At 39.4% G+C, this 26879-nt stretch overlaps 1 protein-coding gene across 1 annotated transcript in view; it reads left to right on the top strand.

The window, feature by feature from the left end:
* NSF (N-ethylmaleimide sensitive factor, vesicle fusing ATPase) overlaps positions 1 to 26879 on the top strand; it is a gene marked incomplete at its 5' end in the record, with an annotated part of 150442 nt that overhangs the window by 44828 nt on the left and 78735 nt on the right. The window contains 3 exon segments of the mRNA XM_082706496.1: positions 2250 to 2357; positions 2832 to 2907; positions 5595 to 5750. Of these exon segments, the coding sequence (XP_082562622.1) occupies positions 2250 to 2357; positions 2832 to 2907; positions 5595 to 5750 (340 nt within the window).

The following is a 26879-nucleotide window of genomic DNA, read 5'->3' as shown; positions in this document are numbered from 1 at the left end:
TTGCAAAGTCAAAATTATTTTCATAAAAATGCCAAGATGTCATGTCTCTTTTTCCTCTTATTCCTTCATGAATGTACGATGGAGATTTGCAAACTGTGTGATGTGTGCTAGCTCATTGGCACACTGACTGTTAAAGCAGATGAGAGGGTCCAGCTGTCTTCCTTTAACCAAGACATTAAAGAGATTTGTAAAAATGTGACAGTGCCTCTGTTTCCACTTACGTTTTTTATTTTGGAAATTGGTGTTCTTTTTTAATAAGTTAAAAATATGTCATTTATGTTCACACATAGTAAATTTATTGTCATTTTTATATTAACAAATACATTTTAAGTTTCTTGTTCTAATTTTTACTTTAGTGAACACCAGTGGATGTAATCCATTTAAACAAAGGCTCTTTAGGGAGTCTCAAAAGTTTTTAGGAATGTAAAGAGACCCTGAAACCAAAAAGTTTGTGAATCGCTGCTTATGGCATTCTGATCTCTAGTGACTTACCTGGACTGTCCTTGCAGGCTGTCCTCTGGGGGAGTATGCAGAACAGGCAGTGAGAGAAGTGGTAGAAAGAACTAGCTTTTGGATGAAAGGAGTGTCACTTCTTTGGATTCTCTCATCTAAGTGTAATGGCATAAATCTGGAAGAACAAGACCAGGCATCTGGATAATCCCTATGTTATTATAATCAAACTTTCACAAGTGAAACTGAGTCAGTGATAGAAAAGGGTTATAGTGCATTTATTTATTTTTTATTTTTTTAAAGATTTTATTTATTTATTTGACAGACAGAGATCACAAGTAGGCAGAGGCAGGCAGAGAGAGGGAGGGAAGCAGGCTCCCTGCTGAGCAGAGAGCCCAATGCAGGGCTCAATCCCAGGACCCTGAGATCATGACCTAAGCCAAAGGCAGAGGCTTTAACCCACTGAGCCACCCAGGTGTCCCTGCATTTATTATTATTTTTAAGAGTATTAGAATTGGGATGAACCTCAGAGTTTATCTTTTTTTTCCCCCACTCAGAGGTTATCTTGTCTAACCTCCTCATTTTGCAAATGAGTAATTTTTAAATTCAGAGAAGGTAAATGATTTGCCCATGGCTACACAGCCACAGCCATAGCTGAGACAAGAACCCATTAGTTAACCAAACAGTTAATTAATTGAACAAATACTTACTGGATAACCTAGTATGTTTCAGCTACTATTTTAGTTCTAGCAGCTCAGAACAAAATACACTTATTTCCTATTCTTACAGAGCTTACTTTCTAGTTGGGAAAGACAAAAAAAAAGCAAGAACTGCCATGCACTGTTAAGTATTTTCATGTAAGTAAAATGAGACAATGTGCTGGAGAACCAGCATGATTGCTGCTTGAGATTAGATGGTCCGGGGAGGTTCCCCCAGGTGACAGTCCGCTGATCATTTGGTGACCACCTGTCCATTGCTTTTTGAGCTGTGCTCTACTCCTTCTGGACCCCTATACTTTTTGATGAATAATGATGCTGAAATTGCTTACCTAAACGTCATTGTTTTTTACCTTTTCCTTTAACATTACTACTTTAATAGAAGATGCTTTGGTATTTGTAATCATTTAAAACCCAGTAACATGCAGATGTCTATAAACCCATGAGAGAAAAATCCTCCGTAATGCAGAGAAGAAATAAATATCTCACTCCAAATCACTGTTCTTGTATCGATTCCCATTTGTAGTGATGAGTAGTGGCAGCATTGGCGGTCAGCTTTGCCTGCTGTCGTTATCGTACATCCCAGCAGAGAGGGCCTAGGTTGTAGAAGGCGCTCAGTAAATACTCGGTGAATGAATGAGCATTGAGAAGCTGTCTGTGAACTGGTATGGCAGGGATTTGTATTGGTGGTAGAAAGGCATGAATCTTCAAGTTATGGACCCAGGACCCACGCTTGAATCCTGGCACTGTCATTGACTAGGACTCTGGCTTCCATTGCTTAGGCCCTCTCTGGATCTCAGCTCCCCTGCTAGTAAGACTGAGGAAGACTACCTGTTTCCAAGAGAGTTCGTGACTGTTAAGTATAGGACATCCTGTAGTGTTTGTTTGGCACATGAAGATAGTCAGTGTTAGTTCCCTTTTCCTCTCATTGCCTGTGTGAGTCGTTTGCCTGTGGAGCAGAGTCGAGAGAGATATACAGAAGAAAGCTGCCTTCCCTGCATTTGGACAACACTGGTGATGATGTGAGAATCCCGCCATTATATCACGAAGTGATTTTTCTCCCCTTATCTCTTTTCGACATAGCTTGTGTTTAGCTTCAACGAAAAGCTTTTTGGTTTGCTGGTAAAGGACATTGAAGCCATGGATCCTAGCATCTTGAAGGGAGAGCCTGCGACAGGTAAAAGACAGAAGGTATGTTTTATTTCTAATAATCACTGTGATGTGAATTGCGAAGATTAATTTAACATTTCTAGCCATTCTCATGCTCAGTGTTTTCTTTCATTGTATGTACTCTTTCTTTTTAGGTAGTAGGGAGAAAACATTGCTTTTATAGCTAACACTTATCAAAATATAGTGTGAATTACACTTAATTGCAGACTTAATAGTAATTTGAAGTTTGTGTGTGTACTTGTAATCTGGTTGAATGCAGATAATTATTGTACATAAATAATAACTGTAAGTCAGGCATTTTCAAAAGATACATGCATTGAAATTAAGTAGAAATAGTAGAAGGTGGTTAGGACAAAAATGAAGGGAATTTAGATGATAGTTTGGAAGACTTGCTTTGCTCAAAGAGATCTTACTTCCCCTTCATTTTTGGCCTTGCTATGAGAAGTCCAGAAGTTCACTCTTAGGCTAACTACTAATTATTGTCTTTCTATATAGATTGAAGTAGGACTGGTTGTTGGAAACAGTCAAGTTGCATTTGAAAAAGCAGAAAATTCATCACTTAATCTTATTGGTAAGATTTGCAATTTTTAGAAAAGTCTGAATAAAGTGGGACGATCTCTGTTATCATATGTGACTCAGCTACCGTGATTTTCAAGTCTGGAAGGAGAATCAGGGCACCTCTGTTGAGAAGGGTTATCACAAAATCACGCAGTATTTCATCACTGTCTGATGTGCCAATACAGATAAAAAGTTTGGGGTACCTGGTGGCTCAGTTAGTTACTCATCTGCCTTCAACTCAGGTCATGATCCCTGGGCCCTGGGATCGAGCCCTGCACCAGGCTCTCTGCTCCACAGGGAGCCTGCTTCTCTCTCCGCCTCTGTTTTCTGCTTCCCCTGCTTGGGCTCGCTCTCTCTCAAATAAATAAATAAATAAATAAATCTTTAAAAAAATAAAGTTTAAACCTTCACTAGGTCATCATTGTCCATTAAAAACAGAATGTGGGCTCTATGTGTAATTTTTAAATTCCTAGTAATCACACTAAAAATCTGGAAGAAAATACAGAATAAAATTAATTTTAAACTTTTTTTTAAAAAGATTTTCTTTATTTATTTGGGAGAGCACACAAGAAGGAGCAGACGGAGAGGGAGAGAAGCAGACTCCCCTACTGAGCAGGCCCCCCGGGTGTGGGCCTCGATCCCAGGACCCAGGGATCATGACCTGAGCTGAAGGCAGTTAGCCAACTGACAGTTAGCCAACTGAGCCACCCAGTTGCCCCTAATTTTTAAACTTCTATTTTTGAGATCAGTTCAGGCTTACGGAAGATTTGCAGAAATAGTTCAGAGAGGTCCTGTATGTTTCGCCAGCTTCTTTGGTGTTAACATCTCAAATAATCATAGTACAGTTACCCAAACTAAGTTAACATGGCTATGTCGCTACTAACTAAACTACAGATTTTATTTGGGTTTCACTAGTTTTTTCAGTATGTCCTTTCTGTTCTAGGATCTGATTCAGAATCTCACATTGCATTTAGTTGTTTAGTTTCCATAGTCTTCTCTGGTCCCTGACAGTTCCTTAGGCTTCCACTGTCTTCATACACCTTGGTGCATAACGTGTCTGTATGCATATTGGGAACTGGTTAGTTATTTGTAGACTGCCCCTCACTTGGTGGTGTGTTAAATATGACATTAGCATCATTTCTATTAGTGACTGAGTTAAATGGTGAATGTGCAGGTAAGGAAAGTCTTCCCACAGATTCATAGCTCAGTCCTACTCTTGTCTGTTAGGTAACGCAGACTGGACTCTAAGAAAAGTAACTCAACCAGAATGATGATGCCTGTATGGTAATTCCGATTCAGGGTGATTTTCACTATGCTGATGTCTTCCCAAGTACAAAGCAGAGGATTTTCACTGGTTGCATACCATTATTTCCAAGGTTATTCACTTTCAAATATGTGACCTTTTTTATTGATCCATAAATTATCATTCCCTCTTTACTGTTTTTTTCTTAATTTTGCAATAAAATATTTGTTTTATAAATTACTGATATTCACTCAAGAACAACTCACACACTCTAAAATCTTAAAATTTTATTTTATTTTCATAATGTTTTATAATTCATTTTGTTGCTTAACATATTTCAAGCCTCTTAATACACCTCAACAATATAATTTTTAATGATTATGTATGTTGTCTTATGGAGATAAGATTTTTCAGAATCTCCTATTATTGATCCAGTACATTTCTGAAATGATTTCTTTGTATTTCACACACCTTTCATACACCATTTGTTAAGGTATCTTATCTTAAGGGAGTTGCATGACTTTCATACAATGTGGGTATTTCTAAGTTGTGCAAAGGTGAGATTGATGGGCTTTTTTCCATTGATAAATAAAATTGTGTATTGATTTAACATGCCCACAAGAGGGCAGTAGAGTGTAAGAAATATATTTTTCATAGCTTCATAAAGGAAATGAGTCCACAAAACCCTAACCATAAAATCACCAACTAGGTAAACTTTTTCTAATGTGACGTTTTCTTCCCTAATTAAAAAAAAAACTGTATCACTTTATTTTTTGTTTATCGTAGAGTGTATTAAGGCACTTTTATTGTTTTTGAGATATGGCTAATGTGGTTCTCTTGAGTTACTTTAGGTGGCACTATGACATTTAAGTTAGATCGTTTTTATCTTTGAAAATTAGGAAATGTTAATTTTGAAATCATTAAGACCTTAGGATAATTTTAGACTTCTGTGTGCAAGTGGGGGAAAAAACAAATGACATCAGACTTACTCAGTGCATCTTTTCAGGCTAAGGGGTTTATAAACTTAATCTAGATAAATACATGTATTTTGAAATCTACTTGCTTCAGGAACCTTGAGGGATTGCTAGATTTCAGTTGCATTTCTAGCAACTAGTGTTGTCTTCATCAGATGTACACATGGTGTTTGCTTTCATCAGCCGAGTTAGTTAACTTGGTTAGGATTAGAGGTTAATAAGACCAGTCTCCACGGATTGATTACAGATGGACTACTGCATGAGTTTAGACATTTTAGAAATGTTTTATTGGCCCTGAGTGGGTCCACACAACTAGTTAACATAGCAAAACTCATTCTTCTTATTAGAAAACCAGCTAAAAGCATGTTCATCTTTGTATAGGATAGCTTCTCTTTATGCATTAAGAGCGCCCAGCGATTTCTGTCTTTTTTCACCTAGTCATGAAATTCTTGTTTCACATTTGATTACCTTTGTTTGACATAGGCAAAGCGAAAACCAAGGAAAATCGCCAATCTATCATCAATCCTGACTGGAACTTTGAAAAAATGGGAATAGGAGGTCTGGACAAGGAGTTTTCAGATATTTTTCGACGAGCGTTTGCGTCCCGAGTATTTCCTCCAGAGATTGTGGAGCAGATGGGTGAGTTTAAAAAGGAAAATTTGATAAAATCTTGTATTGTTAAAAAAAAAAATGAAAAGAAAAGAATGCCATGAAGTGTTTTTTTAAAATAACATTTTGAAATTATTTTTCAGACATGCTAGTGTATTTTTGTGTCCTAATTTTTTCTTTTTAAAAAATGTTCAAAAAATTTTTTGAAGTATTAGAATATTTAAAATTACATTTTAGTGTTGGGGGGAAGTAGAAATATTTGTGGCTACTTTATCTTATTAATTTATTTATTAATTTAAATATGTGTATGGACATATTTAGCAATTTCATTTTATTTATTTATTTATGAATGTTTTTCTATAAGACACATTTAGGAATTTCACCGGACTCTAAAGAGCCACTGTGGGTCTAAGATTTACGCTGCTGCATCGTCATTATCTGTTAGACTGTGGGCATTGTTCTTATGTTAGCTACGGCCTCTTTTTATTGTGCTGTTGTATTACCCGATTAGTACATCTTCATACCTAGTAAATGGATTCTTGGCACGTTTTTCAATTAGATAAGTTTGATCCAAGAAGACAAATGCAGGATATACATGGGAGTTTCCATATAGTTGGCATATAAAGAAATGTGCTATTTTCATTTATCATTTCCTTCTTGAAGGTTTATTTAATTTATCGTTGTGTGAAGTGGCTTGATTTGCCATAGTGGAAATGCTGTCATGACTGTTTTCATATCCATATCATAGGTTGAATTGGAATGTGTGCAACAGAATTTCTGAGAAAGGAATTTATAACATAATAGCTTCTGGCAGACTGTTAGTATAAAAACAGTATCTTAAAAAAACCTGAAGGAATATGAATATATTACTCCCTTCACCTCCATCATTCTTTATCTTTCCATTGCTACTGGCAGATAAAAGTATGGTCGGGAAAAGAACTGCTTTCTAGGCACTAAGTGCTTGGTTCTATTAGCCGCCTATTGTTGGTAGCCTTTCTGCCTGGCCCTTCACTCTGATAAATTACAGGCACAGCACACACCTGTTCTCTGGGTAAAGGTCGAGTTTGGAGTTGGATTAAGAGAAAATGACAGAGACCCTCATCACCTGAGTTTTATACACCTTGAGATGGCAATAACAGACTTTTTTATCTGAAAGATAACAAAGGCCAAGTCCATAAAAAACAGAATTTTAATTTGGAACACAGTAAAAAATGTGGTAATTCACTATCTTGGTACTGTGTATTTTGAAGCACCGTAAGTCCATAAAGCTTTTTGATCAAGACATGGAAATATTGTTTGCATATATTTTGGGTATCAGGAGAGATAAAAGGTTGATTTTAAATGTTCTGTTATTGTTATGGCACATTTTTCACTGGTTTTCACGACTGAGCCCTGTGCAGAGTCTAATGATTCTGTTTCTTCGAACATTTATATTATCCAGCCAACAAGTAGAAAAATAATGGCTTCTGCTATAAGCTGCATTATAAATATTTTCTCACAGTTTTTGGAAGCGATCAAGGATTCACTTATTTAGATATGCATTTTCTGTTTGTGCATTATGCAAACCCTGCTCATTAGGGTCTCTGTCTGCAGTTGGGTAGATGATACAAAAAGGAGCAAAACTCATATTGGTCAACTTGTGACTTTGCCAGCTGTTGGAGAGCTTGGAATTCAATCAAAACAGATTTGGAATTTTTGAGTGAATTTAATCTGTGTTTCTGCAGTCATATTGAAATTAGTTAAATTATAGTAGTTGGCTTTTTGTTATTGTCATCATGTTTTGTTTTGTTTTTTTTTGTCATCATGTTTTTTGACTAAGAACCATGGATTTGAATTTTGTTTGTGAGGGCTACTATCTAGAACCTTTTTTGTGGACTTATTTTTCTAATACTTTTACACTAATTGGACAAAAAATGAATTCTGTTCTTTAAATAATTTTTTTTTATCTTTATGGCTTTTTGCTGTCAAGATTCATGCTACCAATTTGATTTAAAAGACAAAAAGTATAAAACTACTTTTGCTTTTGGGCTAAATTGAAAGGCATTATTTTCTTTATTCTGAATGAAGATTTTCAGTGTCCTAAAGCTCATTTTTATAGTAAAATGGCTGGGAAATAAATCTCTTGCTATACATGTGTCTTTCCCTGTTTTCCATTAGAGTCTTCTTTTTTCCTTTGAATTTTGGGAGAATTACATAGTAGAATACCTCATTACAGTCTAAGAACAGTATAGTTATAAAATTCCCATTAGGCTTTGGTAAAGGTATATAAAACTACAGATTGCTACATTTGGATAGAATATAAAATGACCCTGTGCAAGTTCCTTTTATATATACTTATGTTCTTTTACTCTGCCAGGTGGGAACAAAATTGTCTAATTTTTTCCTCACTCTTTATTAACTAAATAGCTAAACATCTGTGGTTTGGGGATCTGATTAGACACTGGGTATGATTGTTTAAATCAGTTAAAATTGAAAAAATAGTGATTAGAAAAGAATAATTTATGTAGGTTATGGAGCTGTTTTGTTTTGTGTTAAGCAGAGAACTTTTTTCCTTTGGCTTGAGACCAAATGGTGGTGTTTACCATGGAGTCTAGAGTTATGTCTGCTTTGTTAGTAGGAATCTTAACTAAATGGATCTCTTTACCCGTATATCAAAGTTGCAAGTTCACAGAGCGATCAGTTTATAATTCTTTTCTCTCATTGTGTTCATGAGTGACAATTTTGCTTCTAGGTAAGAGTTCTTTCCTTTTGCCCATAAAACTTCATGTTCCTTTTCACCATTGAGGATGTAGTTTAGAAATGTGCAAACTGTTGCTGGTGAGGGGTATGAAGACCAAAGGGCTGACCAGAGGCGCACAGTGTCACAGGAACGTTCGAGGTCAGGTAAGGTCACGCACATGCAGTCAGTGTCCTAGGAGCTCCGTCCGAGTCCCAGGGTAGAGGCGTGGGCGTCACAAACCTGTGTCTCTAAGTCACAGTGAATGACCTCAGCAGCCGATGGAGGTCCTCGAGCTCAGTCAGGTGGCAGCGTGTGTACTTGTGTTCAGTCACTGTGCTTTTCTCCCCGGCAGGCGGTTTTATGGAGAGTGTTGTGGGTCATTAATTGATCAAGTACCTCAGTTCTTGTCGTGGCTCTTTTGTTGGCAAAGCTAGACATTCTGTAAAGAAACTTCATTTTTCAGCATCTCTCCAATTACCTGCAAGCTGTAAATGCCAGGACAAAAAGACCCACCAAAAAATCCTCTTCAAAGGACAGTGGAATGATTGTTAAAGAATTAGCACCTCTTGATGTCGTTTTGGGACTGGGTTTACATGTAGCCAAGGAAAGGGGCTTTGGCAGAAGTTACCCATCTTAGAGCTGGAAGGAACGGGTGTGCAGACTGAAGGCCTCCAGCCTCACACTGCCTTTCGGGGGCGCTATACCTTGCCGAGATCCAGGCCACCTAGTGGGGAAGAGAGCCTCTGTGAGCTCTTGTGCCCCCTCCTTTCTTGGAAGCAGACTCCTCTTGGTCCCCTTTCTCCAGGCCTCCCTCTCTAAGCCCATGTTCAATCTGTATTTTAAGATTTCTTTTGAAATTCTAGAGGAAAGCAACTCTTTTCTGATACCGTAAGGGGAACTGCAGTTACTCTAAGGCGTAGAGCGCCGAGAAGATAAGGAGCCTCTCAGTGGCAGGCAGACATCTTTCACACGCCAAGAACAGTGCAAATAAAATACGTGGAAGAAAGGGCACTGAGGTTTTGTATGCGCCATATTGGGGAGAGCGAGAGTTCTTGCTCAGATTAACATAAACACTGACACTCTTAAGATGCATTTTCACACCCCCACTCATGAGGGGAGATTGCAATTTAAATGGGGGTTAAGACATCTAGCCGAACTCCAGGGCTCTGTAAAAGGAGCCCTAAGGCTAAAGAGCTTATCTGAAATTTGAAAAAAAGAAAAAAAAAATGAAGCTTTCTGACATTCATCTTTTTTTCCTTGTATTAGTCATAACTTGCTTTTCAGCTATATTTTAGGTTTTGAATGCCAACCTGACATCTGTTCAAGTCTGCCTGTAATTTATTAGGAAAGGAAAAGAAAGCAGTGGCTCACTAGTTAGAGATGCAAAACTTTCCTCTTCTGCTTTACCACCAAGTACTTATAGATGATGCTTGAATATGAAGCAGTAATAACTTACTAATTTACTAATTCCAACTTTATGTTGGGAAATTTGTCAAGTTTTTTTTTTTTTAAACTAGAAGAAGAAATGGCTTATGACCATGTGATTTCCAAAAATCTCTAGAACAGGATTTAGAGCTAAAGCAAACACCCTAAAAAAATATTATAGGTGCTTTTTAAAAAATAAGTTGGAATTTTTAACCTTGAATTAATTCTTTTATTGGTTTTAATTTTGTACGTGAAATTTACTTATATTGGAGCAGAAAAAATGTAGCTGTCTCATATCTCAGAGTCAAACCATATGTAAATTCAGTCAGCATTTTTTATTAATAGATAAACTCCTAGAAATAAATCTTTCGAGGAGGCAGAGCTGTCTGTTGAGTCGAAGCTAATGGATTAGGTTTGTTGGAAACTGCAGGTCAGTTACGTGTCCATAATTGAGTCACTAGTCTAAGTTTGAACCTAAATGGCCAGCAGTAAGGAAGTAATTAAACTACGCTGCATGCTCTTAGCCTTGCTATTGAACACAGCGAAATGGGTCTTAAAATGCTACAGCTGCTACTATATAGAGATGTCTTAATAAGATATATATATATATATCAAACTGAAAGTAAAATGCATTAAATTGAAAAAAAATTGTTTACTTATGTGGAAGGGAAGTTAGGTTGGAAAATACAGGGAGATTTTTGTTCTTTTACTCTCTGTACTTCTGCATCTGAATGTTTTACTGTGATCTTAGATTTCTACTTGTGCAGTTAAGAAAACAACCAAAAGCCTTGTTTCACAGGCTCTTTTTTGTGGTGGCTTCACTGTCAGCAAAGCAAGGGAACGTGAGAACAGGTGTGTCCCATGTCCTTCATGAGGTTTCCGTGGAGAAGAGCACAAGGGTAAGGGGGACCCCCCCCCCCCGGACTTTGGTGGAAGCCCTTGACAGAGGGGAGTCAGAAGCACCTGTCCTTTTCCACTGAAAAGAGAAAACCGGTTTCCTGATATGTAACAAACTACTTCTTCCTGTTACTTTTCTTCCTTATATTAATGGGTATAAGTAGTCTGTACTCCCTGCATTTGCATCTGGGCCTTTACTCAGCTGTGGAAGCCTAAGAGGGGAGAGCGTGGGACACAGGGACTTGAGGGAGAGCAGACATTGTGATGTGTGAGGACCTGTGCTTGAGTTTGCTCGGTCCTTACACCTTTCTGCCAAGGAATCCAGCTCCTGCAACTCCTGACGTAAAGTGGTGGGTATTTCTTCCCTTGTTACTCCCGTGTTGAGATTGGCGGTGATGACGTCGATGACAACGGTGGCTAATGCTCCTGTAGTGCCAGGTGCTGATCTAACTGCTTTACATAGGTTGACTTATTTAATTCTCACAACAACCTTATCAGGTAGGTACTGGATCACCCCCATATGGAGAAGGGAACTGAATCTCAAAAGGTTGAGTGACTAGTCCAAGACGTATAACTAGGGAGTCAGATGTGAACCCAGGCAGTCTGGCCTCAGCGGCCGTACGCTTAACACTTACATTGTTCTTTTGTCATGAAAGCCTGTCCTATAAAGCTGCTAAAATGGGCCTTCTCAACCCCACTTCTTGGGGCTTCTGAGGTGGTTTTTGAGGGAGTTAGAGCTGAGGGTTTTTCAACTGTGGCATCATAGACATTTTGGGGCCTGATCATTCTTGGGTGTGAGGCACTGACTGTCCTGTGCATTGTAGGATGTTTAGCGGCATCTCTGGCCTCTGCCTACTAGATGCCAGTGGCTCTCTCCCTACTCCTAGTGGTGAGAATCACAAATATCTCCAAAGACTGCCAACATGGCCCTTGGGGGGCAAAATCGCCCTTGGTGATCTAGTGTAAGCCCTTGGCTTCCCTTTGCAGATGCAGAAACTATGGCCCAAGATCACTAGGCAAGTCACAGGCAGAACTAGGACTAGAACTTGGTTCTCTTGATTCAGGAACCCTTGAAGGAGGAGAAGGAAGTGACTTACTAAGTTTGTCCAGCAAGTAAGTGGCTGAGCTGTGGTTGGAAGTAGGACGTCTGGTTCCAAATTCTGATTTCTCAGCTGTCTCTCCGGGTACTGGAGAGATGGAAAGAATCAGGGAGTCAAGGAAGTCCTGAAGTTTAGGTCAAAGAAGGTTTTATAATGAGTAAATAAGTGCCACTTTTTCCTTTCTCCCTTAATTAATTCTCAAAGAAATTTGCCAAGTTTTCCATATAGAAAGGTTCTGGGAACTTAGACATGACGGCCTAGGAGGGTGGGACAGAAGAGAGGAGTTAACCGAAACCCTGAAGGTCTGTAGGTCTGGCCTCATGCCCCCCGCCATTGCCCACACACCAGTATAATTAAGCATTCAGAAAATACACTGCGGATGTCAGACTTCTGCATTTAGGTATCAGATAAGACAACTTTCTAACTGTTTAAACTTTTCCAGCCTCTCTGTCTCTGCTAATGAATTAAACCACCTCCTTCTTCATCTTCCTCTTTCTCCCTGTTCCTCCTCCTTCTCTTCTGTCTCCTGCTCACCCCCTTTCCTCTTACCCTTGTTCTTTTTGAGATTAGTGGCCTTTTCCAAAATCTCAGATTTTGTAAATCTGAGAGTATTTCCAAATATGGCAGGAGAGTATTGACGAAAAATGTAAAGATCTCTTCATCTGTTTGGGTTTTAAAATTTGAGCAGAGAAACTGTCCCAATTGAGATTTTTAAATTTTCTTATTTCTGGCAGATTTTCTGGGACTTACATATGACAAAAATCGGTGGACTTCTCTTGGCCTGGAGAAGAAGTATAAGTGCTCAATGTATGAGAGGGAAGGAAGTTTCTGTAACACTAAGGTTTTATTTTATTTTTTTTTAAGATTTTATTTATTTATTTGAGAGAGACACAGTGAGAGAGAGCATGAACGAGGAGAAGGTCAGAGAGAGAAGCAGACTCCCCATGGAGCTGGGAGCCCGATGTGGGACTCGATCCCAGGGCTCCAGGATCATGACCTGAGCCATAGGCAGTCGTCCAATCAACTAAGCCACCCAGGCGTCCCAACACTAAGGTTTTATAAATAAACTATGTTTCTAGTAACCAGATCCATTCGAATTATCATGAGCTCAATGACATAAAGCATTGGTTGTAGGGCTGTAGTGTCTATCTAATGCTTACTAATAAGTCTAGTCCACTTTCTTCGTGTGTTTTTCGGTACCTATGGTATCATTAATACGGGAATGAAGTGATTGCTATGGGTGTATCTGGAAGCTTTGTCTTAAGTGAACTCAGAGATGAAACATTAATGCTAAAATTAAATAATCACTTAGAAGTTAAGCACCATAACCTAACAAGTGATATCAGAAGTTAGTATATGGTAAAGTGCCAAACGAGCGGTATAGTGAAAAGTCCTATAGCAATTTTAGGAGAGAGAATCCCTGAAGACTTCATGGAGGATGTGGAGCTTGAATGAGGCCCTGAATGCTGAATGAATTTGGATAGGAGGAAAAAAGGACGGTTGTCCATGCGCTGGGAAGAGCGACAGACTCAGCAAGGTGTAGAATTCACAGCTTAGACCAGTCTAGCAGAGCTGTTGTTGGAAGAAGCAGGAAATTAGATTTAGAAGTTAGATTGGGGTTGTATGTGGAAAGTGATGAATTGGGAGATGAGGACTTCTCTCTCTCTCTTTCTCTTTTTTTTGTAAATACTAAACCTCTTTGACCTTCAGGACAGACTCAGGTGCTTCTTCTATGCTTCCTCTGTACCTTGTATATACTTAAAGTGTAGCTCTCTTCTTAATACCCTATAATTTTTCATTTGTATTACACTCATAAGGGGGAGTTTCTCAACCTCAGCATTTTTGACATTTTGGATAATTCTTTGTTGGGAGAAAGGCCTGGTTCTGTTTGTTGTAGGCTGTTTAGCACTGTCTCTGGCCTCTATCCACTCAATGCCAGTAGTTCCCTGCCTCCTTCCCTCTGTGTAGTGATCGAAAGTATTTCGCCTGAATGTCAGAATTGCCCTGCATTGAGAACCACTGCTCTAAGACCTTTGGAGGCACAGTCATAGCGTCTTTTTAGCAACGTGTTATCAATATCAGGGCTGTTTGGAATGTGGCCTACAGACCATTGCTGGACTGTGAACCATTGTTACCAGTCCAAGATGAGATAAATATTGAAACTGAGAATAAGGCTTTAGAAACTTTTTTTTTTTAACAATTTTATATTAGCACAATGTTTTTATTGTATTTTGCAAAAATATTGATTAGAAACTTTGAAGGAAAAAAACTGGGCCTTAGCATAGATAGTTTGAGAAGTATTGCCCACGTAAATATCTGTTAAATGAATGAAACTTTTTATTTTTTTATTTTTTAAAGATTTATTTATTTACTTGACAGACAGAAATCACAAGGAGGCAGAGAGGCAGGCAGAGAGAGAGGAGGAAGCAGGCTCCCTGCTGAGCAGAGAGCCCGATGCGGGGCTCGATCCCAGGACCCTGGGATCATGACCTGAGCCAAAGGCAGAGGCTTTAACCCACTGAGCCACCCAGGCGTCCCTGAATGAAACTTTTTTAAAAAGATTTTATTTTTAAGTAACTCTGCATGCAATGTGGGACTCGAACTCACAACCCCAAGTCAAGAGTTGCATGATCTACCAATGAGCCAGCCATGCGCCCCTAAATGAATGAAATTTCTGAACAAATGATTATAATGAGGAATCATTGGAGAATTTTTAGCAGTGGAATAAGATGAAGTGAATGTTTTAGAATAGTTAATTGGTTATTCTGTGTGAATGGATTACTCTAGAGAAGAGGTGGAAGACTGCGTAGCTTGGGAGACCAGTAGATTCTCCATTTGTGTGGTCCTCAAAACCTGGATTGGGGTGGTGGCAGTAGAGATGGAACAGGAAGAAAAGACACAAAACGTGTTACAGCGATGAGATTGGCAGAATTTGGTGATTACTGATTGTGGGTGACAAGAGTTGGAGGGGAGGAGTCGGGTCTCACTGAGCAAATGTTAGAAATGAGAAAACCAGGAGGACCTAGTTTGGGGGGATTGGAGAATATCATTGCATATCTTTTCATTACCATGAGGAGAAGCTAGAACCTGAATTGAAGACAGGAAGATTTACTGAGACTTGTATTTAGGAAGGCTAGTTCAATCTCCGTTGACCACTCTTTCTTTTCTTTTATTTTTTTAAAGATTTTATTTATTTATTTGACGGAGAGAGATCACAAATAGGCAGAGAGGCAGGTGGAGAGAGAGAGGAGGAAGCAGGCTCCTGGCCAAGCAGAGAGCCCAATGGGGACTCGATCCCAGGACCCTGAGATCAGGACCTGAGCCGAAGGCAGAGGCTTAACCTACTGAGCCACCCAGGTGCCGCCTTTTTTTTTTTTTTTTTTTTAAGATTTTATTTATTTAGACCACTCTTTCTTGAAATATCCTTTTTACTTGGTTTCTCTCACTCCAAGGGTTTCTGATTTTCCGTCTACCTCTGGCTGTCTGTATTGGGGGGTTGTGTCTGTGTCCTTTAAAAATGCTGGCGTTCTTCAGGAGTCTGAAGATCTCTTTCCTCACTCTGAGATTGTTCTGTGTAGAATTTATCACATCCATTTCCATAGCTGCAGTTAGTATCTTTATGCCATCGACTCTCAAATATGCATATTTTATCTCCGTCTGTTTAAAGCTCCGGATTTTTATCAGTATAACCTGTTGTCTATCTCATGATCACACAAATAAGTTCAAAATTGAATTTATTCAGCTGCCCGCTCCATCCTCTCTAAACGTGCTCCTGTTCCCGTTTTCTGTCTCAGGCAGTGCTCTAGCCAAAAAAGTGGGTCCCTTCTTGAACTCTCCTCTCTTCCTCCCTTCCTCTTCCCAGTCAGTGCTACAGTTTCTCACGATCTCAGACCTGTCCAGTCTGTCCGTCCCCGCACCGCCCTGCCATTCCCTTCATCAGGACCCCTTGCCTGCATGGCTCCGCAGGCCTTCAGCCTTGCTATTCTCCAGTCCATTCTTCACAGTGTAGCTGGAGCGATTTTTATGAAAAGGCAAGTCTGATCCTGTCACTCCACTGGTTAAAACTCTCCTTAGCTCTCCTTAACTCCCTGCTTGGTTTATAAACCCTATGTGTCCTGGCCCCTGCCTAATTTCCCCTCTTCCTGCATGCAGCCTTTGTCGCTCCCCCATGCCTTGGGTTCCAGCCAGCCTGTCCTATTCCAGTTCCTCTGATGGGTCACGCTACTGTCCCTTTCCTCTGTACCCCTGGGTGCCTTTCACCATCTTTTTATCCCGCTCCTGTTCATCCTCACTATCAAACGCTCCATAGAGGTGGCTGGTTGGTGTGATGACTCCGTTGCCTAAGGTACTCTTACAGCTCTGTAAGAGGCAAAAATCTTTAATCATTGCCTTTAGTCAAATGTTTATAGATCTGTTTCCTTATCTTAAACTTTTGTTGCTGTTGAAGGTAGTTAACGCCTTAGATTATCCTCTTATAATGTTTGGTAATTGCCTATTTTGAATAGTGTTTGTTGATAAGGTAGTCAAGGGGACACTTAGAAATATTTTTTCTTTATTTGTGAACTCATACTTTGGCTGATTTATATTTACTTTTTATCACATTCCATCAGAGAGGAGTTGGTAAATGCTCTGCGACTTGTATAAATCTTGTCAGTTTCTTACATGTGAATACTGACTTAGAAAAAAGACTATCTTGATAGGATACTGGAGGAAGGGAGGTAGAGGAAAGAATTAGGGATAATGTTAGCAAAAAGCTGCCCAGAACTTAACACAGGATTATTTCTAAGAGTATTTCTACCGTGAGAGTACTTCTACCGTGATTCTAATGAGACTTTTCTTAGAGTTCCATATGACTTGTTACTTGAACCAATATACCTTTGATTATATGTTTATAATTTTTTTAAAGAACCTGCAAGAAATGTGGGTTTTGCTTTGTTTTTTAAATAACACAATGTTCTTTCAGGTTTTTCAAAGAAGTTAGAGTAGACGGCAGTAAATCCCTGACATATACCATTTTCTTAATGGTGTAAAATTTGACATTGAAAGTTACTGTAGGTAATGTATTCAGCACTCAAAAGATTTCCCGTACATGTGGCTTTGACTTCTTCATTAACACCTCAGGCTCTCACATGGTATCTTTTCTCTGGGCAGGTGATAGTTTGAGTTCTGTTCCTATTCCAGAGTGACTGAAAATTGATATATAAAGATACATACATCTGTAGCTTGAACTTCTCTACCGTTTATACATGTATTTACTCGAACTTATCCACAATGATGTAATTTTTTTTGGAAGTGCTTTGATTTTTAAAAAATCGACCTAGAATCCTGTCATGAGGGAGAAAACTTAGCAAGACTTAAGAGCCTTTTGATAATGAATGGTTACTACAGGATAAACCTATAATTAGAATGCTGGCAAGCCACACAGATACATTCAGTCAAATCTCAGATATACGCAGAATTATCTAGACTGCTGCTTATTAGTGCATTCCAGGGACATCTCTATGCTGATCCACAGCTACTTTTTTGCCTGACACTTTTCCTGTGTTGCTGAACTTTTTCAGTCTGAACTTTTTCAGACTTCTATTGATTGATTCTTTTTTGCTTTTCTGTTGGCCACATGATTACTTGGCTTCTTCTGTAACTCCTTATTTAGGCAACAGTTGTGGCTGTGATGAGCTTAGACCAAGGGAGATAGAGAAGATGCCCTTTGCTTGAGTTACAGATTCTCTGTAAGCTCTTCTTTCTCTGGGTGGAAAAGGTTGCCAAGATGTGCTAATAAATGACAGAACTCACATGTCCAAAATTCAGATTTGTCTTATAAGTGGCAATGGTTCCAGGTGGGATACTGTGTCCTCACGAGGAGAGAAGGATGATAGTTTTTCACTGTAGACAAAAGATTAAATCCTTGTCTTCATTTTATCTAAAAGCGAATTTTTATTAAGTTGAATGGGTTGAACTTGTAAGTTGAATAATTCTGTTTTTGACAACTCATGTAAGAATTTGAAGGAAAAGATCATCTAGAAGGATAGCTAGAAACAGAATAAAAGACCTTATTTACATTTATTACCTTAATTTTCCAGTCCATTCTCAGACAGTATTTTGCCCCCTTTCGCTTGTAGCCTCTTTGCTTTCTGTTCTCTATTGCTGCTGTCAAGGTATGACATTTGCTCAAAAGGATTGTCACCCGCTTTGGATTATCTAATACTCCTCTCTCTGAGATAACCACAAGTAGACTGTGTATCTGTAAATATAGTAGATTTAAGTACATTAAGATAGCTATATATCTAAATCAGAATTAGACCAGGTTAGAGTAGGAGACCTTAGAAATTATCTAGTCCCAAATTTTCCAAATTTACTTAAACTTATTTAGGCATACATGAAGATAAGGTTGCAAGGAAACATCAGTTTTGAGAAACACTGATTTTTGTTCATGTCATTCTTGGCTTGTAGATTTGTAGAGGACATTGGGGCCCCAGAAGAGTAAGCAGCTTATTTAAGCTACAGTCACAGGAAGGGGGGCTAGAATCCAATTTGCCTTGCTCCCAGCCTGGTACCCTTTCGGCTTCTTGATTCAGCCATTGAAAATAACTTGATTTATTACTGAGTTTTTAAAGTCCAGATTTCACAACTTGGATGTGAAACTATACTTCCTATTCTCTAGAATAAACTTCAGTATTTTTTGAAGTCTGAATTTGATTCAGAAAATTCCATCCTGCCTTTAGATCACTTCAGGTTTTCTGGTGGGCCTGGAGATTCCAGAGATAGTACTTTTATTTATTTTTTTTAAATCTGCTCATCATCTTCCCAGCTTTGATAGGGTCTTCTAGATCTCTCAGATCTAAGATTTCTGTTTATAAAAATACTTTTATTAGTTCTTTTAATTATAGAAATATGTGTTTATTATTTCAAAAATACACATGAATAAAAAGATAATTAGTGTAAAATTAAAAAAACTTGAAAACTGTTATTAATATCTGGAGTATATTGTTAGTTTTTGCTTTGGATATATATATACCCATGTGTATATATGTATGCATGGAGGGGGAAAAATGTATTTTACTGTTTTGTAACCTCTTTTCCTCCACTCAGTGAAGTTTTTCTTAAATATTCTATACTTTTTTTATTTTATAGAATGAAAATGTCATCAGCCCACTATAGTTAGACGTATCAATTATATTTACTTTTTCATTATTATACACTGTGTTGTGATAGTGACCCCTGAAGCTAAATGTTTTTTTACATGTCCGTATTTATTTGGGATAAATTCCTGCAAGTAGAATTGCGGAATCAAAGAGCATTCCCAAATGTAAACTTTTCTCATGCACTACTAAATTTAGAGTTCCTTCTTAAAAAGTCAAAATGTTATAGATGAAATCAATCACTAAATAGGTTCTCTGGAAGAGAGAGAGAAATGTCAGAACTCTAATGGTTTACTAGGAAACTAATGGGCAAGGTCAAGAGTTTGGGAGCCTGGTCTTAGATTTGTCATTGACTGACTGTGTGACTCATTAGTGTAGTTTCCTCATTAGTAAAAAGGGCGCAAATCGACTAGATACAGAAATGTTTCTGGAACATTTGCTTCCAAGTTTGGGTATTTATTAATAATTATGAATAAAGCTCCTGTAAACATCTGTGTACAGGTTTTGGTGTGGACAGTAAGTTTTCAACCATTTTGTTGAGCACCAAGGAGTGTAATTGCTGGGTCATAGAGGAGTAGGTTTAGTATTGTAAGAAGCTGTCTTCCAGAATGGCTGTGCCATGTTGTATGTCCACTAGCAACAAATGAGAGTTCCTGTGTTCCATATCCTCATCAGCATTTGGTGTTGTCAATCTCATGGATTTGGGCCATTTTAATAGGTGTGTAGTGGTATTTTGTTGCTTTAATTTGCATTTCCCTGATGACATATGATGTAGGGCATCTTTTCATATGCTTATTTGCCGTCTGTATATCCTGTTTGGTGAAGTGTCTATTAACATCTTTGGCCCATTATTAATTTGGGTTGTTTTCTTATTTTTGAATTTTAAGAGTTCTTGGTATATTTCGGTGCTTCATCACGTGTGTCTCTTGCAAGTATTTTCTCCCAGTCCGGGGCTTGTCTTCCCATTCTCCTGACATAGTCTTTCACAGAGCAGTTTTCAATTTTAACAAATTCCAGCTTACCAGATATTTTTCCCACGGATCATGCCTTTGGTGTTGTATCTAAAAAACCAGCACCATACCCAGTGTCATCTAGGTTTTTTCCCCATTTTTTTCCCCTATGTTGTCTTTTAGGAGTTGTACTGTTTTGGCGTTTTACATGTGACTCTGGGATCCATTTTGCATCCTTTTTTTTAAAAGTTTTATTTATTTATTTGACAGAGATCACAAGTAGGGGGGGAGGGGAGGAAGCAAGCTCACTGCTGAGCAGAGAGCTGGATGTGGGGCTCCATCCCAGGACCCTGAGATCATGACCTGAGCCAAAGGCAGAGGCTTAACCCACTGAGCCACCAAGGTACCCCTGCTTTTAGTTTTTTGTGAAGGGTATGAGGTCTGTGTCTGGATTCCTTTTTTTTTTTTTTTTGCATGTGGATGTCTAGTTGTTCCAGCACCATTTTTGAAAAGACGATCTTTGCTTCACTGTATCTCCTTTGCTCTTTTGTCAAAAATCAGTTAGCTGTATGTGTGTGCATGCATTTTTCAAATCCACTATTGAATACTCCTAATTTTTTTCTGCTTCATTTTTTGGATCATTCCTTTTTTATTTTTATTTTTTTAATAGCTTCAGTGAACATAAGCAGTAGTCCCTTATTATCTTCCCAGCCTTTAGTCTCTTTTTTCTTTCCTGGATTATTTATTTCAAAGCTCATTGTCTTTGCAAAACTAGCTGGTTCTGTCAGAGAATATTGTGGGAGTTACAGGATCTCAGCATTGCAAGGGATCTTAAATGTCATTTAGTTTGTACACTTTTGTTTGAGTTTTTCTCTCCTATTTTTGCTAAATGTCGAGTTCTTTAGTCTAAGCTTAGATTCCTGCAGTGACAGGGGAATCATTCTCTTTGAATGTTGCGTGCCAGTTTTTGGACACCCATTCATGTTAGTCTTCCTTATGTTAAGGTGAGATGTATATCCTTGAGCTCCTACAAGCTCTAGTTCTCCCTACTAAGACCACATAGAACAAGTATGCTTCTCCTTCATTGTGCAAGCGCTTAAGGCATATGAAGAGAGCTGTTCTATCCTAAAGTCCTGCAGGATTCATCTTTTTCCTAAGTTAAATCCCCCAGCTTGGTGGGCTCCTCCAGCCAATATTTTTATAATTTATTTTCAGCCTGTTACCATCCTATTCACTGTTCTCTGTACTTTAGCATTTGTTTATATTCTCCTTAAGTTGTGAAACCCAGAAATCAGTGATGTCCTCAAGTGTCTCCCCTGTTCTTAAAATAGACCAGAACTCTCCATCCTTTGTTCAAAATCTCAGTCTTCTTTTAATGCATGTTGGAATTGCATTAACATTTTTGACATCTGCATTCTATCTTGGATTCTATAGCACATTGAATTACTATTGGGTAAAACCCCAAAATCATCTCTCACAAAACCACACCCCCCTAGCTGTACTTAACTACAGAAATCTTACATTTATTCTTGATAACTTATCTTCTTAGAATAGTTCTTTGCTATTCTACAGGTACAGCTTTTCAAGGAATAAACAAATGTTTCCTTCTCAGCTTACGATTTAATTAAAGCCGTAGAACATATACACTAAATAAAATAAAAACCTCAGAACTCTTAGAAAGTGACTTAACATAGTGTCAGTTTTAAGTGTGAATGGTTCTGTGTCCTGTGGTCTGCATTACCCTCATGGAGTGGAGCAGGGGTTGGGCAGGGAGCTTAGTAACTGGTCTCCTTCCTCAGCTCTGCTTCCGACTTAATGAGTTCAGATTTCTAGGAGTGATGCCTGAAAATCTGCATTTTAACAGGCTCCAGTGAACATCAGAGCATGTTGAAATTTGACTACTGCTACTGTACGTGAGAATAGAGCCAAAGATGTGATGCGAGAGAGGAGGCATTGACACAGTCAGATGTGACAGGGTTAGGTGACATTACTTAAGGAGGTGATTTCTGAGGAGCAGAAGAACACGAACTTGACAGAGTGAGTAGAAGTTCCAGGTGTAGGAAAAGAAAGGATACGTTATCTGCCAGGAAAGAGAAGATATTTGCTACTCTGCAGCAGACACCTGTAGAGCAGCAAATAAAATAAGTAGAAAGCTAAGGGACAGAGGGAAAAAGAAGAAAGGGAAGGCTGTAAAATTCTGAAGCCAGTAAGAATGCATGCTGCCAGATGGCAGCAAGGCAGGACCTGCCAGAGTAGAAGCATGATCTTTGTCATCAAGAATTCATGAAATACCGGCCACGCCCTACAAGGGAGTGTAAAAGGGTGGGGGTGTCAGCAGAGATTAGTTCGGAGAGTTGCTACACATACCCCATCTTTAGTTCTAGGCTATCTAATGAGAAGATCTATATGAAATCTCAGTTGACTAATTTGGATATAGACCAGTCAGGTGGCAGACATCACACACAGTGCTCAGGGCGGAGGCCTTTTTCACTTTATCGTAACGGAACTCACTCAGAGTGTTCTTGAGAATATCTGAAAGTTGGCAGGGCACAGCAAGTTTCTGCTAGACAGAGTGACACCTGTGGAGGATCAGAGACCTGACTGCCCAGCTGGGGTCAGGAGTGAATTTGTAGCCTTGAATGTGTCCTTTCCTTAAATATTTGATAAGTGCTCAGGTCAGCAAATGCAGATGATAGTCCATGCTAGATGCTGATTGGCAGTCTTTGAAATTAACAAACAAACAAAAAGGGCCCCCTGTGTTATGATGCGTTGATAGAACTGATGCTCCAGATCCTCTCTTCGTGGCTGGAAAATTCAGAACTATTTCTTCAAGTATGTTAATCATATCATACTGCTGAAAAGATGAGTTGGGCAACAGTAAGAACATACAATTCTAGGAGAAGTTGGAAGCGCGCAGACTTTAACACAAAAGATCATATATTCATATCAGCTTGTGATTGTGTTTCTGCAAGTGCATGCACTGTTTAAAAATAAGCGTTCAGATCTGGTTTGCACAACTGCAGAGAGAAGCTTGCAAGACTTGGGAATGTGTCCTGACTTGCCACTAGTCTGTTGATAGTCTCCCTCTTAGGCAAACATGGCAGATCTGTCTGCATTTGCACTGGAAGCTCCTTGGACTTCCCCTTTAAACATCAGCTGTTGTTCAAAACCCACTCTACACTTTCTCTCTTTACAGATCATGTTGCCCACAAAATGAATGAAACACTCCATACCTTGACACTAATTTGACAAAGATCACGTCTAATATATTATCATTCTGTTCACTCTTGTGTAAAATCAATGGGTTGTTGTTGTTGCATTTAATATATATAATTTTTCCTCTTTCGGATACCTAAAAGTTGACTGACAGTTTCTTCTCAGCACAGCTTGCCTCTGTATCCTCTTAGGAAAACAATGAAAATTCACTGCATTTTAAAATCAAAGAGCCTAGCAAACATACTTGTCACTGTTTGGGGATAATGTTTTGTAGGATTATAAACAGCAAACATCACTCTTTATTCATGTAGGTGCAGTGATAAGGCTGTATATTTTTCATTGAGCTATTTTAAGAAGAGAGATTATAATTAGCATAGTAGATATCTTATATTTTCATGTATCATTTTCATCAGAGGGCTGGATAAGCGTTATTATAGTGGATAAGGTCCTCTTCGGTTTAGACTTTCAGATCAGAAATCATTTCAGGTTATTCGTAGCGCACACCTTAAAGCCTCTTCAAGTTGTCCCCACCAGAATTTGTACGATTGTAATTACTGGGTGTCCGTACCTGGGGCTCAACAATATTCCAGGTTTTATACATTGCTGGAGAATTAATTGCTAATTCAACAGAGAGAGGAAGAAGTGAGGTGGGAAGGCCTATTATAGTCATTGCCTCAAATGAAGAGGCAAAGGGTAGGCCGTGGTTGTCTAGCCTGGCGGGTGCGCTGTGGATGAAGTCCCCAGGAACAGCCTCAGTCCTCCCGGCAACAGCAGGTCATTCCAGGGGAGTGCCGGCAGAGCTGGGTGTGTGCTCCCTGCTAGGGAAGTGACAGCTGGGGGCTATGACAGTGGTTGCACTGGGGAGACACAGGGGACTTCCCAGAGGAAACCAGGGGTGGCTAACCAGGGGTGGCGGAGACAGCAGGATGTGTGCACATGGAACTGATAATCAGAGTAGCCAGGGTTTATGGTAATGAGCTCTGTGTTGACCCTAAGTGAGCTTGGAAAACTTGAGGCATAGGGATGAACGGCCTCTGCCTGAGGCAGAGCAGATGTGATTGACTCCGATAGTAATCTGGTCTACCTGGAAGACGGCGGCTGCAGCCAGGGAGAATCCGGACTTACTGAAACTCCCGTGAAATCTTTGGGGAACTGCTGTGGTCCTCCTCATTTACTGCTGTGCCCATTTACAGCTTGAGGTCCATCCTCAGGATGTGTACTAGCACTTGAAATCTTCAAGTGACAGTAGTGTCTGATACGTGAAGGGGCCACAGTTATTAGTCTTAGAAGGAATTTCGTAAGCAAACTAGTCACTTATTTTCAAGCTTTACTGTCACCTAGCAGTAATGTAATTCTCACAGAACAGTTAGGAGTCTGGTTGCATTTCACTGGTCCTCTCCAACAAGATGGTAAAGTGTAAGCTAATATTAATTAATAGCCAATATTTATGAACTCTTACTATATGCCGACAAGTATGCTAAGTGCTTTGGATGCCTTGTATTGAATCCTCATACTAACCTTCTAAGGTAGCTGCTGTTATTATCTATGGCTAGGAAACTGAAGAACCAGGATTGAAACCAGGCAAGCTGAGTCCAGAGCTCACACCTTTTTTTTTTTTTTTTTTTTTAAACATAGAATGTATTATTTGTTTCAGGGGTACAGATCTGTGAAGCATCAGTCTTAAGCAATTCATAGCACTCACCATAACACATACCCTCCCCAAAGTCCATCACCCAGCAGAGCTCACACTTATGACAGTGTATATAATATGGAATTCGTGGGGCACCAGGGTGGCTCGGTGGTTAAGCCTCTGCCTTTGGCTCAGGTCCTGATCCCAGGGTCCTGGGATCGAGCCCTGTGTTGGGCTCCTAGTTCAGCGAGGAGCGTGCTTCTCCCTCTGCCTCTGCCTACTGCTCCCCCTGCTTGTGTTCCCTCTCCTCCTGTTTCTCAATACATACATACATACATACATACATAAATAAATAAAATATTTTAAAAAATAAAATGGAATTTGTTTAACATAAAGACTGTCTTTTATTCTGAGATTCATTCATCCTACCTTTTGATATGAAAGTATATCTCTTTTTATGAAATGTGGTGTTAGGAGTTGTCAGGTTTGATTTTTTTGTTATTGTTTAAGAAAACTTTACCCTGAAAAATAAAAACTAAGCAACCCTACGACAGCACTTCTCCCCTGTTTAAAAAAAAAAAAGTTCTTTTCCTAGTTTGTGAAATCAAAGTCTGAAAACCACTGCTCAAAAAGGTGGGACTGTTAGTAATTTTTAATGTTCTCTAGAGATTTTTCACTCACATTATTTCCTAATGCATTTAATCTGATAAATCTCATCCAGTCCATCTGGCCCCTGACCACAAATCATATGTTCGTCTGGTGGACAGATACCTATTGTGAGACGTAATTAAAATGCAGTTTGTGGTTCATATTCGAGGGAATCATTAAAAACATTTTATGACAGGGGCACCTGGGCGGCTCAGTTGGTTAAGCGGCTGCCTTCGGCTCAGGTCATGATTCCAGGGGCCTAGGATCGAGCCCCGCATCGGGCTCCCTGCTCAGCAGAGAGCCTGCTTCTCTCTCTCCCTCTGCCTGCTGCTCACCTTACTTGTGCTCTCCGTCTCTCCGTCAAATAAATAAATAAAATCTTAAAAAAAAAAACAACAACTCTTTATGACAGGTGATCTAGAATGAGGTACCAGCAAGCCTTATACTAAATACTGAATGTAGTCTTACGTGAGGTTCCAGTGTCTCATTAACTTAAATCCTTAGTAAACAACAGCTATCATTGACTATGTTTATTTCTTGGGCATTTTGTATTGTTCCTGCCTTTAGTAGTAGCTACTGCATAAAAATAATAGGGCTAATACACAGGAACGCTTTTCCGTGTCAGTAACATTTGGAGAACAAAATGAGAGAGCAAGAGTAGCCAGCTCGGAAGTGCTCTGTCTCTCTCAAACAAATAAATTAAATATTTTTTAAAAATACAGGTGGAAAGCTCAAAAAAGATATCAGAACTACTGGTTCCATGTTTTTGAATGCTTACTCTGGGCACATGAAAACCAGGGGAGCCGGGTAAGATGCTGCCTGACTTACTTGGTCCTCCCGAGTAGAATTTTCACTGTGTTTTCTTTCTCTCTCTGTTATTCTGGACTTCGGTGTCCTTGCTGGTGATTTGTTCAACAACTTTTCTTCACAGTCCTTTGGCTTCCTCATTTCCAGTAAACTTCCCTTCATTCCATCAGAGGCCCCCCCATCCTTTGCTCATACCCCAAGCTTCACTGTTAGCAGTAACGACCGCTTCGGGGAGCCCCGTGTTACGCATCCTGCTCTCCAGCCGCCCCCCATTTGTCCTGTGCTAGCGCTGTCCTCACCCCGGCTCCAGCAGCTTGGGCCCCACAGGAACCCCCCAGTTAATTTATGCTCTCACTTTGCAACCTTTTTATTCTCTCTTCCCTCTTTACCCAGCTTCGATTCTGTGGTCTACCATGTTTATCCTCCTCCCATACAACCTTAATGGCCTTGTTCCTTATCTTCTGTGTATGTCAAAGCCCTGGATATGTCTCGGCTGCCTGCTGGCTCTGGATCGGGACCCAGACTACTGACTGTGGCTTTAGAAGAGCCCAAGGCAGGATGTCCGATCTCAACTTAAATTTAAGAAGCACATCTCAAGTGGGCCCTCAGTGTTTCTAGGCATCGGTAT

Source organism: Mustela nivalis (genome assembly GCF_964662115.1).
Source record: "Mustela nivalis genome assembly, chromosome: 17".
Taxonomy (NCBI): Eukaryota; Metazoa; Chordata; class Mammalia; order Carnivora; family Mustelidae; genus Mustela; species Mustela nivalis.
This window is presented reverse-complemented; position numbering and strand designations above follow the sequence as displayed.